The sequence below is a fragment of the Leucopleurus acutus genome (genome assembly GCF_964270905.1).
Source record: "Leucopleurus acutus genome assembly, chromosome: 16".
NCBI lineage: Eukaryota > Metazoa > Chordata > Mammalia > Artiodactyla > Delphinidae > Leucopleurus > Leucopleurus acutus.
In genome coordinates this window covers 51,547,962-51,561,106 of record NC_139158.1, presented here as the reverse complement: position 1 = coordinate 51,561,106, position 13,145 = coordinate 51,547,962, and the positions used below count along the sequence as shown (strand labels likewise).

The window sequence follows — 13,145 nt, the reverse complement described above, 5'->3', positions numbered from 1 at the left end:
AGATGAAGTTGTTTACTCCCTACCAACCTGCAAGTCTAGGTTTACACCCTGGAGAAACCTTTGCTCATACGCACAAGAAGATATGTCCTACATTTCATTTATTTAGCCAATAGACAGTGTGCCAAGCATTTCAGGACCCTATGTGCCAAACCATTGTGCATTGTTGGGAAATAACCTACTTTCTATTAATGGCAAAATGAAAATACTGTAATCTACTCATAAACGGAAAAATCCATGCAGCAGATGAAAATAATGGAATCGTTTGAAACATAGCTATATCTCTTAATCATAAGGCTAAGTTTTAAGTTACAGAAAGAAACCCAGAATATGTTAGCATTTAGGTTAATTTGGAAACCATACAAAACAGTATATGTATAGCCCAGAAGCATCAGCATCACCTGGGAGCTTATTAGAAATGCAGAATCTCAGGTCCACCCCAGACCCACTGAATCACACCCTCTGGGGGTGGGTTCAGAAATCTGTGTTTTTGATAGTATCTCCATGTGATTTGTGTGCATGTGAAAGTTTGAGAAACATTTGTGTGTATTACATATGGATACATCCATATGTAATAAAAATATTAAAACATGGATAGGAAGGTCCACACCAAATTCAGAATAGTGGTTACCTCTGCAGAGAGAGAAAGGAGGGAAGTGGAGTGAGGAAGAATACAAAGGGGGGTTTATTTATATCTGCAATGCTTTATTTCCTTTAAAAATATGACACAAGCATGGTAAAACATAATTAATGTTGACTAATCTGAGTGATGGGTACAGATTTTTTTTGTCTTTTTCTTTGTACATTGTACATTTCAAAATTCCTCAATAAAAATTAGGAAAAGGAAGTGATAATCCCATCCAAATAATTAAATGGAATATGACTCTTTCTTATTTAATATCATATCCAACCGACGTCATACCAACTGTTGTTTGTACCTGTTGCTTTTAGGCGGGTCAGGGAGTTAAACAGCAGCAACACTAAAAAGTTTCTGGAAGAAAGAAAGCGAGTAAGTATTTTATAATTTTCTTGACACTTTTCCTTTAAAAAAACTATAAACAGTAACTCATGCTTAGAAAGCAGACTACTAGCTAATTTGCTTAATTTGCTTTTTCTGTACGTCAAACATTCTAGCTTCTCTTCTCCGCTCCCTGAAAGCTAAATTAATCTCTCACTGAAATTTTTAAGGTAATTATTTGCTCCATTTTATACAGAAAATGAAGCCAGATTTTAATCGTGAACAAGTACTCTTGTTTTCTAAGATTTTGGCAGGAACTATCTTGCCAGTAAAAATTATGGGTTTAAACTCTCCCAGTTTTCAGGCTATTTTTCTTTCTTCTTTTTTATTTTTTTTTTATATCCGTCACTTAAGTTGCAAACTACCAACCTTCATCCATAAGTTTTAAGATTACAACCCAAAGTTGACCAGATGTTTTGTTTTGTTTTGTTTTGTTTTTTGCAGCTCGCAATGAAACAGTCCAAAGAAATGGACCAGTTGAAAAAAGTCCAGCTTGAGCACCTCGAATTCCTAGAGAAACAGAATGAGCAGGTATTTCACCTAAAAAGCATAAAAAGTTGTAGGCAGCCAGCCAGCTTTGGGAGGCAAATCCCTTAGGTCAGAGTCACCCTTCTGCTAAAGCCCGTGGCCTGAGTAGTGGCACGGAAAGATGGCTAGAAAAATTTGGTGCCTACTGTACTTACCCCATTTCATCCACCAAGGACAGAAAGTATTCTTTTTTGAAGTGGGAGAGGAATGTGGCTGTGGGGAGAAAAGAATCAAAAGTCATGTTTTGATTAGATTATGGGGATTCTAAGAAGGACATTACTGAGAGGAGGAGAAAACAGGTTACAAATTGTTTCTTCATTTTCACTTAGAGTTTTATCACTTGTACCCTAGAGACAAGTGAGGTTGTATTTAAAAGCAAATGAGAGAGACCACCTACTTTCAACCTCAATCTAAAAGTGAAGTTATAGAACCTTATTAAGCCTTACAAGTGAAACTTAGGGGCATAAGCCACCATAACTCTACAAACCACTGGAAGTGAGTGGATACCATACTCTTGGTGCTAAACGCTAAATATACACAAATAAAAATAAACACAAAAAGTGTACACAAATAAAAAGAGTTATCCAAAATCCAGCTATTTAGTAGCTATCAGGCATATACCAACACCAGGATAAATGTGTGTTTACCTGGAGCAGTACATATAGATGGGCCCATTGGCCATCCGCACTCTCATTTCAATTTGATGGAAGTACCTCTAGCTTATGTGGCAAAATGACCCTCAGCAGCAGTTAAAATTTCAGTCTGTCTCAGTCCAAATACATCTCTTTAGGTGTAGCTGGTTTGGAAGTTTCTAGGTAATTCACTTCAATATAGAATCTTTAAAGAGATTTTGCTGAAATACGTACTTGTACTACATTATTCTTTCCTATTTCCTTTCATATATATAAGGTATATTTTTTAAGAGTAAATGGCTTCCACTGAAGAACACCTAACTGGAAATTACACTAAAAACTACCTTTGAGAAAGTAAAACAAAACCATAAAATCTTTTTTTTTTGTATTGCAATTGGGTAACAAATAAATCCAACTTCTGGTTTCAGATTCTTTACTTTTTGGTTGATAGAAGTTTTACTCATGGGCATACTTCTGAGTTATGTTTCCCATTTCCTTTCCAGCTAAATGCTTCTATTCATGAACAGTCCACAGATCCCTAAGGGGGACAATAAGTGTTTATTTTCCCATGGGCCCAACTCATTTGACCAACTCATAGATACATCACCTTCTGGTACAAGTTACTAATGATTTTGCTCCTAAAGCATTTCTCAGAAAGTGCTGGGGAGGGGGGGGCGGGGGGGGGATGGGGGAATGAGTAGGGGTAGAGCCACCATCTCCAAAACAATAGAATCCACTTTAGTGAATCAGGACTGGGTGGGGATAAGGATGCCTTAGAAGAAGGCACAATGGAGGTAAGATGCAGTTATGTTTCAGTTAGCTAAATTAAGAAACTACTTAGAAATCATTGTGTTGCTTGGCAACAAGTTTGACTAAAGAATATAAATGTGCTAAAAATTACTCATCACTACAATAGTGGTGTATATCAGAGCTAGAGAGTACGGTTACCTAGTCTTTTTAGTTTGAGAGCTAAATTGCATAATTTAAAAATCACTTTGGGCTTTTATCCTAATACATGTGTAACTCAAATCACACCAGAGTTCTTGCACTGAAATACTGGATTAGTGATAACTGTACTGATTGGATCATATTGGGAGAATAGTGACCTTTTGTTCCAAAAATTCATATATAATGCCTTTCAGTGGGTCACAGGTAATGTCTACCACCCACAGCTGATACTTTGAGTCACAGAAGCTTAGGAAAAAACATGAGAAGGCTTGAGATTTGATGAAGATTTAATGAGATTCCATGAAAAGAAATTCAAGATATAGTGACACTTCCAGCAAATGTAGAATTAGGACTTGAATTTCTTTGTTAAGCTTTTCTTTACAAATATGGCCTATTCTATAGCAAATTCAATCCCAGGTATTTCTGGTATACCTTTTTTTTTTTTTTGGAATTTAAAGATCAGAGACCTCTCAATTCAGTTACTCGGTGTGTTTCAACACCGTCATAGACACAGGGCAAAAGACATAGTGACTCTGTTTCTTCCCTCATAATAGGCGAGGTCTGGAACCATTTGGAGAGCTCCATTTATAACCAATATTTCCCAGGAAAACAGGAAAACAGTTTCCTGTCTCCAGGCAATCCCAAACTTGTATAACAATCTCCCAAACTACTGTTAAACCCCAAGACTTTTTTCTGTTTCTAAGCCAAAAATAAATGAATTTTAACATTCTCCCATAATACCTCCCTTTAAGGTTTTTTACTTGCTTTCCTGTGACCCTATTCGCCTAAATTCTCCCAGTCACTCCCAAAGAAAAGCCTGGAATCGATCTACTTCATTAGCTAGACAGTGTTGAGGGCATTGGTAGAAACAACTCAAGTTTTAATATATTTGGGTCCTGACTCTGGATCCTAACTTCATATGGCCTTTTAAAGCCTCCTAATGGCCTTGTCTGCTTGGTCAGCCAGTTATTCATTTAAAACTCCAAAGGGTTTTTGCTGCTGTTTCCCATCGACCTCCCAGCCACACAGGAGCTCATCCTTCTTGACACGCACCATTTCAAACCTGAAATGCTCCATTACTGTCACACCCAAGTTTTAAAAATTGGTTTTTGCCATCAATCCTATCATTTAATAAAGAAAGGTGAGAGGGTCTCGCTCAAGGGAGGGTTCCCCACTCACTGCCCCACAAGAGAGGCGCAGTCTGGGCTAATAGGCATCGGTCGTTTGTTTTGTTCTTTTTTTGTTCCTGTTGAGATCAACTTGGGGGAAGTTTGTCACTGACGGTTGTACACATGTTTTAGTCTTAGCTTTTTGCTTTTCTGTACATGGTTTTGCATTCATTTTTCAAATTCACTTCAGTATTCATTTATTTTCTTTGTTTTGTATGTATGACTCAATTTTGACATTACTATTTTTGTACAAACAGCTTTTGAAATCCTGTCATGCAGTGTCCCAAACGCAAGGTAGGACTGAAAACTCTGATAAGCAAGACATTGCCTTCCTGCTCAACTACATCCGTATTCTTGGTGCTTTGATGATTCACATCTGCTCATGACTAGTTAAGATCACAAGGGTTTGATTTAAAAGTGTGACTATTTAATGCTTGGATTTCTGATGTAATATTCAAACCAAAATGGCCAACATCTTGAGAGAATTATTTCTGATGGAGTTTTAGTAGCCTTTCCACTTGCAGACCTGGGGAACTCAAGTCATGCTAATGAAGATGTACCCAGGCATCAAAAACAGTGATGTATGGTTGTTGTTTGGACAGACCACAGCTAAGACTGGGTCACAGAGTCATATCTTTCACAAACATTAATATGACTGCCATCAATTTTTAGAGCACCCTGGTAAAAGTTCATTGGTGGTTTTTAATGACAAAGAGTTATGGTTTGCATGCAGAAACATTATACAATGTCATTATACAATGACTCTTGGCATGCTTTGTGTTAGATCCAATCTACCAGGGACCTTAATCACCCCTTATAAGTGACCATATGATTTATTGTTCAAACAAGATAGTTTTGAAAGTGAAAGGGGAAGCTGTTCATAATAGCCAAGACCATGGGCATAAATTGAAACCGTCCTTGACAAGTGGGCATGAATGGTCACCCTGCTCATATGAGAAGCTGGCTCTTGGAATCCTTTTTTAGTGTTAATATGATCCTTCTTTCTAAACAGTGTTCAATATTGTCTTTAAATGCTAGAGGGGGAGAAGCATAGGGAATCCTTTATTACTACTTAGTGAACATAAAAGTATTTAATTTCAAGTGCTGATAATGTTTCACTGTCATCTCTTATGAATATTGCTTGTGTCATAGTTTCATGTTTGTATATTTTTCTCCATTTCTTCATTTCTCTATTAGAGCATTATTATATCTCAGGCATAAAAAAATCTGGGGAGGGGGAACCGTCCATCCCAAATGTAAGCAGAAAGTTATCATCTTTAATGTTATTATATCAATCCTCACCAAAATGAAATTTAAAGCCACAATATAAAAATAATGATAAGGGCTTCCCTGGTGGCGCAGTGGTTGAGAGTCCGCCTGCCGATGAAGGGGACACGGGTTCGTGCCCCTGTCCGGGAAGATCCCACATGCTGTGGAGCAGCTAGGCTCGTGAGCCATGGCGGCTGAGCCTGCGCGTCCGGAGCCTGTGTTCTGCAACGGGAGAGGCCACAACAGTGAGAGGCCCGCGAACTGCAAAAAACAAAAAAACCCATAAAATAAACAAACAAACAAACAAAAATAATGATAAGAAGGAACTCACTCTATGGTCTGTGGGTTAAACTAATTTTGTAGCAGGACTTCATTTGGGAAATTTAGATGCACATAGTATGATCTGCAGAGTTGACCAAATCCTCCCAATGACCTTCCATTTGGTTGGAATACCTAAGTAGACATGAATAGTAACATCAGAGCTCATGAGAGTCCTCCTCTTGAGTTATATCTTTCTATATCCATGTTTCCATTTTTAAATGCCCTTTATTTCAAAATGATGTGTCACTAAAAAAGGACAGCGTGCTTTATTGTTCCTCTGAAAGATCCATGTATTGGGTTGGAAGAAAGCATGCGGCTGGAAGGTAAAAGATAAAATGAACCAATTGATTTTCCCTATTTTGCCAGGCAATGATTTGTCATCAGAACCTGTCCCCATATGACGCCTTTCCACCCCCCAAATCAGCTGGTTGTCTTCTTGACAGCCTTAATTCATGAGATTGAGTTCACCGTGGCTTACTTCCTGGGGTGGACCATAAAAAATGAATGACTCCAGAGAAGTGAGAGCCTATGAGGATAGTTTTTGGACAATAGCATTCCAGGAACCCTACATATTCCTGTAACGTTCTGTTTGCAGCATACTCCAACCAAATCAATGTGATATGCTCCCACCTGAACTTCTCCATCAGTGAAATTCTTAGGCAACTACTTTAAATTAAATTTCAGGCTATTTGGGGAATAAATCATGCATAAGCAATGCATATTCTAAAAGTGATCAAATTATCTACACACAGTCAAGGCATGTCAATCTGTAGAAACTAAATCAAACAGTTAGACACGACATAATCTATGAGTAACAGGCATAGCCTCTTCTCAAGTTGTTTTCCTGGTACTGTGTGGACCAGTCCTTCTCAGACTTTAACGTGCATAAAAATTTCCTGGCGATCTTATTAAAATGCAGATTCTGGGTCAGTAGGTCTGGGGTGGAGTCCAAGATTCCGCAAAGATCCCAGGTGATGCTGATGATGCTGGTCCATGGACCACACTTTAAGTAGCCAGGACATAATGACAAGCATCAAATTTACGGGAGAAGAGAGGTTGGGTTTGCTCTATGGCTTCAGGAGAGGATTTCAACATGTAAGGTCACGTTTCTGATGTTACAGGCGAAGGAGATGCAGCAGATGGTGAAATTGGAAGCCGAGATGGACCGCAGACCAGCAACAGTTGTGTGAAACTCCAGGACGCAAACTGAAACCGCAGAACCACTGCATCAAAAGAGCACTCCCAAAGTTCTGAACACAAATTCCGTGGAAGAAAGCTGATGTCTTTTGCGTTTCCTTTATGTATAGACAAGATGTCACCTGAAACCACAGAGAATTACGTACTTCTCTTAAATATTTTGAATACTGAATTTCCTTGGCCAACTAAAAGTAGCTACAAATCCCCCAAAATTACGATTCCAATAAGGCAGAGTTTACCCATTGATCATACCACTTAAACATGTTTGCTATAAAGTACCATCACAGATAAATGAGCTTGGTGTTAACAACTCTGCTTTGTGATGCATTAGGACATGTTTGAGCAACAGCAAAAATAGTGTATTAGCCACGTGATAGTAAGCGCATGCACTAGGGGGAAAAAAAACTCTGTCTACAAATTTATCAGCAGAAGTGGTGATCTGCTAGACAAATAATCTGGGGGAATTTTTCTACATCTAAGTTACCTCATCAGTAAGTGCCAAGTCTCCACCATGCCATAAGAAGCTAACTTCCTGTAACAGTTGTGGAAATTATTAGAACAATAGAAAAAAAAAGAACAGTGTCCCTGTGCCAAAACCCATCAGTGCTCAAAAGGAGAACTCTGTCAGGCACTTTTAAGAAAGTTGACATCTGACATTGCTTTCTAGGAATTGCTTCTGCCAATTCCAGATTATTACAGCTCACTCTTACACCATAAAGATTGTGAAGTGGTTATTGGCAAACGTTTGTAAATGTGACCATGTATAAAGTATTTATACTCCTAATTCTCACTGTCAGAGAGCAAAATCATCTAAGTATTGCCACATGACAAGATTAGTAAACAGGAATACTAGAACTATGTTTGCATGATACACAAGCACCAATTACGACTAATCCGTACACAGTTAACCTAATGCAAGTAAATACTGGTTAAGAAAATGTATGGCACAGAATATAATTTGACTCTCAAGACTTTTAGCATAATGAAGAAGTCTATATATATGTGTATATGAATTATGTGGGCATTCTTGATACTTCAAGTTCTAGTTTCAAAAAAAATACATAACTAATTTAATTTTACACAAAAATATTTATGCAGATTTTCAGAATTTCATATCAGGAAATAACCTTTTTATGTCTGTTAAATATCAAAACAATTTGCTACAGTGTTAATCTGCATGGTCTTTAAGCCTGCTGTAGTTGTGTTGCAGAGAGTGCATGAAGAAGTCCCCCCTGGGAATGGAGCCATGCCCCAAAGCCCAGAGGAGTGCATGGAAACTGTAATCTAGAGCTAATCAGATTACTGATTTTAGGGCACAAACCACCAACTGAATTGTTGTATATGCTTGTACAGATTGATTCTGTGTGTTCCTCTGAATAAAGCAGAGAGAATTATGTTACCATCAATATTGAAATTAAACTTCCAACTTCTCTAATAAAAAATGAAAACACATCTAACACCCGTCAGAGTATTTGCTCCCAAAGATGCTTTCCAGTGTACTTTTCCTGTTTCATAAAAGATCTCTTCATTGAAGGGGGCTTATGCATGACCCAACACATTTTGCTCCTGACACAAAACAGGCTGATTCTAGTTGACTCCCAATGTAAAGTACTTGTTTTTTTTTTTTTCTCATATTTATCCTTTGAACTGGCTTCTGTGAAATTCTCTGGTTCCAAATTTCCTTATCTGTAAGACAGTGGAGTTAGACTATGTATCTTTCAACACTAACATCCCATGAAAAATGATGGCTATTAAAATGGTACCACATTTGGATGGCCAGTTTTCAGAGATTCCAAATGGCTCCCTCATCAAATCAAATAGCTTCTTCCCAGTGCTCACCATTCTGTAGCACTTGACTGAATCCATCACTCCCCTGCTCTTTGCTCTTCTTCTGAGAGAGAAGCAGAAAAAGTAGGAGCAAACTCTTACTTTTCCCATTTTTCTGATTATTTCTTCTCTGGCTTTTCATCCTCCTACACTGCCATCAGTATTTCTGAGGTCCAGCTTAAATCCAGAGCCAGTTTTTTTCTTTAACCCAGATTACTTTCAGTGTTTGAGATATCTTACTCCCTGAAAGGATCCATTGTAATAGGATGAAAATGTACACAGAGCTCAAATGTACAACAAAAAGATGTGTTTATTTTCAATTGTAAGTTCATATTGCACTCAAATCCTGCATTCTTACTTATTATGAAGGAAAAAAAAAATCCTGCCAATTACAGTTACTCAGCCTCTTCCAACTTAAAAATAAAAAACACACCTATTTCAGAGGCATATTAAATTACTTCAAAGTCAAACCCCCAGTTACAGTTCCCTCCCCCTTAAGGAGGTCTCCCTGCTTCTTTCCCCAGGTGGCCTCTTGGTGTGAAGAGAAGCCTGTGTGTCCTCCTGGCAATGGGGAGGAGCATCTGGTCTCCTCTGTGGAGTGGTCCTAACTGCCTGCAAGGTGGGCCCTTCCATCCCAGTGTCTCAAGGTTTCTGCTCAGAGGAGTTTTCACCCTAGGCTCATTTTTTCCAACATTCTTATGGGATACACAGAAACTTCTGGAGTTTGTTGGGAGTGGGAACCAGAGGTGCTAGCTCAGGTTCATCCATTTAAATACCTCCTTTGGCCATTTTTCAGCTTCTAATGCCGTGCTGTTCCAATACCACGGAGGTTTCTCCAGGAGGCTTGTAATTTTCTAGAGCTATGCCACAAGAAGCAAGAAGCAAGCCTATAGAGGTTCTACTACATTTTCCTTCTCTCCAGGACTTTTTGTCCCAATCTGGGGATCAAGGCACTTGACTCAATTCTTAACCTTTCTCCCTCCTATCAGCCCTGAAAGGATATTCAGCCGCTCACGGATGATTGATTGGAATGCTCATACTGGACTGGACTTCTTCCCTAAGTAGGTTGTTCTTCCCCTTTTGGGGGGATAAAAGGCTTCATGGAAAAGAAAGCAGATTGACAAGATAGGGAAACCCATCGGGAAGTACCATATTTCATCAAATCCAAGACATCGTTGATTAGAACATGCCCATTACTATTTTATATTCCACAAAGAATGAAAGCATGCTGCCAGTTAAACTATGACACGCTGTCCAGTGATTATAAGACACATTTCAATTTCAGGGATGTTAAAATGTAGAAAATATGTGAAGCTTGGAATCCATGAAATATATAGTATTTCAAAAAATACTATGCAAGCTACTCAAATCCCAAGTCTTAAAGGGGGTGGGGGGGGACTTAGTTTTAAAGATAGAGCACAAGAGAAACCTTATATCAGAAAACCTAAACTAAAGGACACTTACACGATTGGGTTTGAAATTTAGCAGTGAGCTTCCTGGAAAGCATTTCAAAAGCAGAAAGAAATCTATTTCTCACCATCAGTTCAAAGAATGTTCTTTATGTGTATTTTCCTTAGCTGTTTCATTCAGTCACATGCCTTCAATTTCTACTTCTCTGAATATAATTCTTACTTCTCCTAAGCTCTGGTTCTTCCTCTTAGCTTTTCGGTTAAACAAGTGGCCCACATGCACATTGTATGTAATTAATCAAAAAAAGAGACCCTCCCTCCATCTGTCCTCCCTGTTTAACAGTCCATAACAGGCGCTAAACCTTGTGTGCTTCCACAATCTGTTTATAAAACCCATGAATTCTACCCTGTCTTGGAAGTTGCCTTCTCCCTTACAACTTTTCTCATTCTTCAACACCCAAAATTGAATTTCTTTGCCCCTCAAATCTCTTCTACACCTAGGTTAATTTTCCTAAACAACAGCTCTGATCATATTACTATCTGGCTGGTAAAGCCTGAGTTCCAATCCACTACCTAAAGAATAGTGTTGAGATTACTGATATCAGCATTCACCTTGGGCCCCAGACTGCACCCTCACTTAGCCAATCTGGATTATCACTATTCTCTGTTCACACACGTAGCACACATATTTCCTAGCCATGTCACATGATGATGTTCTATCAATTCTTAAAAGCAACCTCCCAAAATGCCACCTCCAAAACTTCCCTCATTCCCCCAAGCAAGAAATCATCTGCCCTTCTGAATGTATCCATTTATACTTTAAAAGTTGTTTAAGCATAGACTTTTCCACCAGCCCAGACTAATTTCTTTTCAGGCTTTGTTTATTTGCTTTGCAAAGAACAGGTAGTCAGTAACTACCCAATGACCATTTGTTTTCTATGGATGAAGGGTTTGTAACTATCTGTTTGGCCCCTTGTGCAATGTCCTTCAATGAAAGGCTAAAGTAAGTTTCCTTCCCAATTTCAAGAAAAAAATTTTCCTCAGTTCATATTGTTAGCATCCGTTCAAAGCAGTAGGACTCTTACAATAGTTAACAGGCAATGTGGCTCCACCAACACTAAGTGCGATTATGGAGAGTGAAGAGGGAACACCCTGCATTATTTCAGTGCTGAGGTTGCCTCATTCCAAGCCCTCAACAGCTTCTCTTTATCATCACGTGTGAAAGTTTAGCAGAAGACCACTCTTCTCTACAACTTTCCCTTGATGCTTGCCATTTCACAGAATCCTAAGCACAACTTTAATGTCATAATAAATCCTGGGTAGTGCCTCTGGGATGAATCTTTATGAGCCATCTTCTTTAATAATATATCACGAAAAGCGTTCTGCTCCATAGGTTAGAATAATGCAAAAATATTAGGAAGGGAGCGGGGAGATGATTAAAAATAGCAGTGTCATTGCTTTTACATTAAAAGAAAAAATAGGTGGCAGCACTTTACTCGATTAATGAAGCAATGCCTCTTCCTCTCCTGTCCTCATGATACTTCCTTGGAAATTTGGGGCAAGGGACAGTCCCCAAGCTACTTCATCCTGGACATTTTTGAGACCCCTTAAAGTCTCCACCAAGATAAAATTTGGAAAACTTTTCCAAAGGAGGCCACTTTAATATTGTATACCTAATCACTCACACCATGACCCAATAGCTTTAGGTGAGTAGAATGTATTTAAAACATAACAAGAGAGATAAAAGAATTTGACCCTTGATTGTTTCTAAACTTATATAACTTAAACGCGGAAATGTTATACTTGTCGCTCAAAATACTTATTGCTTACCCTTTTCAAGCAATATATATGCTTAATTTTCTCACACACAGCTTTTTTTTTTTTTTTTTTTTTTTTTTTTTTTGCGGTACGTGGGCCTCTGACTGTTGTGGCCTTTCCCGTTGCGGAGCACAGGCTCTGGATGCGCAGGCTCAGCGGCCATGGCTCACGGGCCCAGCCACTCCACGGCATGTGGGATCTTCCCGAACCGGGACACGAACCCGTGTCCCCTGCATCGGCAGGCGGACTCTCAACCACTGCGCCACCAGGGAAGCCCTCACACACAGCTTTTAAACTTTATCTTTCTTCTCTGTAGAAAAAACTTGGTGTTTGTGTTAGAGAGTGGTGCTCATAATGCAGCATGTTGAACCCTATAGACTATAAGACTGAATTATGAATTCTTATATACCTTGACTGACACACGAATGGTTGTACTGAACACATTCTCAGCATTGAACTAACTTTATTCATCAATCAAATATTTATTAGGAGCCCACTGTAGTCCTCTATATGTTCAAATATTGGATTGGCCAAAAAGTTCTTTCAGGTTTTCCATAAGATGTTGCAGAAAACCCTGAATGATATTTTTGGCCAATCCAATAGTTTTTAACTAGTAATATATTAATTTTTTAATTATCTGTAATTATAGTTTTAGGCCATGCCAGTATGACAGATGGGTTGCATTAATGGCCCCAATTTGTCATGCCTTCCTCTATCCCTGCCCTTTGGTAACACCCTGCTGCACTGACTTTGGGCTTGGTCATGTAATTTGCTTCCACCACTGGGATGGCAGCAAACTTGTCAAAGCAGAGGTGCATTTTTGTTTCTTCCCTTGGATCTCTGCCACTGCCATGTGAACGCGTGCAGGCTGGCCTGCTGGTGGTGGGGGAGACTCACAGAGAGTTGAGTCATCTTGTCCACCGTACTAGCTGACAGCTGATGCGTGAGCTTGCATCTAAGACCAGCCAAGCTTTTCCCAAACCAGTAGAACCACCCAGCCAGCCTACAAACT

At 39.0% G+C, this 13,145-nt stretch overlaps 1 protein-coding gene across 4 annotated transcripts in view; it reads left to right on the top strand.

Annotated features, from left to right (window-relative positions):
* Positions 1-7,092, top strand: part of PLCB4 (phospholipase C beta 4) — a gene marked incomplete at both ends in the record, with an annotated part of 154,070 nt that extends 146,978 nt beyond the window's left edge. For 2 of the 4 annotated variants that reach the window (XM_082856887.1, XM_082856886.1), the window contains 4 exons: positions 949-1,006; positions 1,460-1,546; positions 4,550-4,586; positions 7,004-7,092. In XM_082856887.1, coding sequence (XP_082713013.1) covers positions 949-1,006; positions 1,460-1,546; positions 4,550-4,586; positions 7,004-7,092 — 271 coding nt within the window. The remainder of the gene's footprint in view (positions 1-948; positions 1,007-1,459; positions 1,547-4,549; positions 4,587-7,003) is intronic. The other 2 variants (XM_082856889.1, XM_082856888.1) reach the window with 1 other exon arrangement.
* Between the last annotated feature and the right edge of the window lie 6,053 nt (positions 7,093-13,145).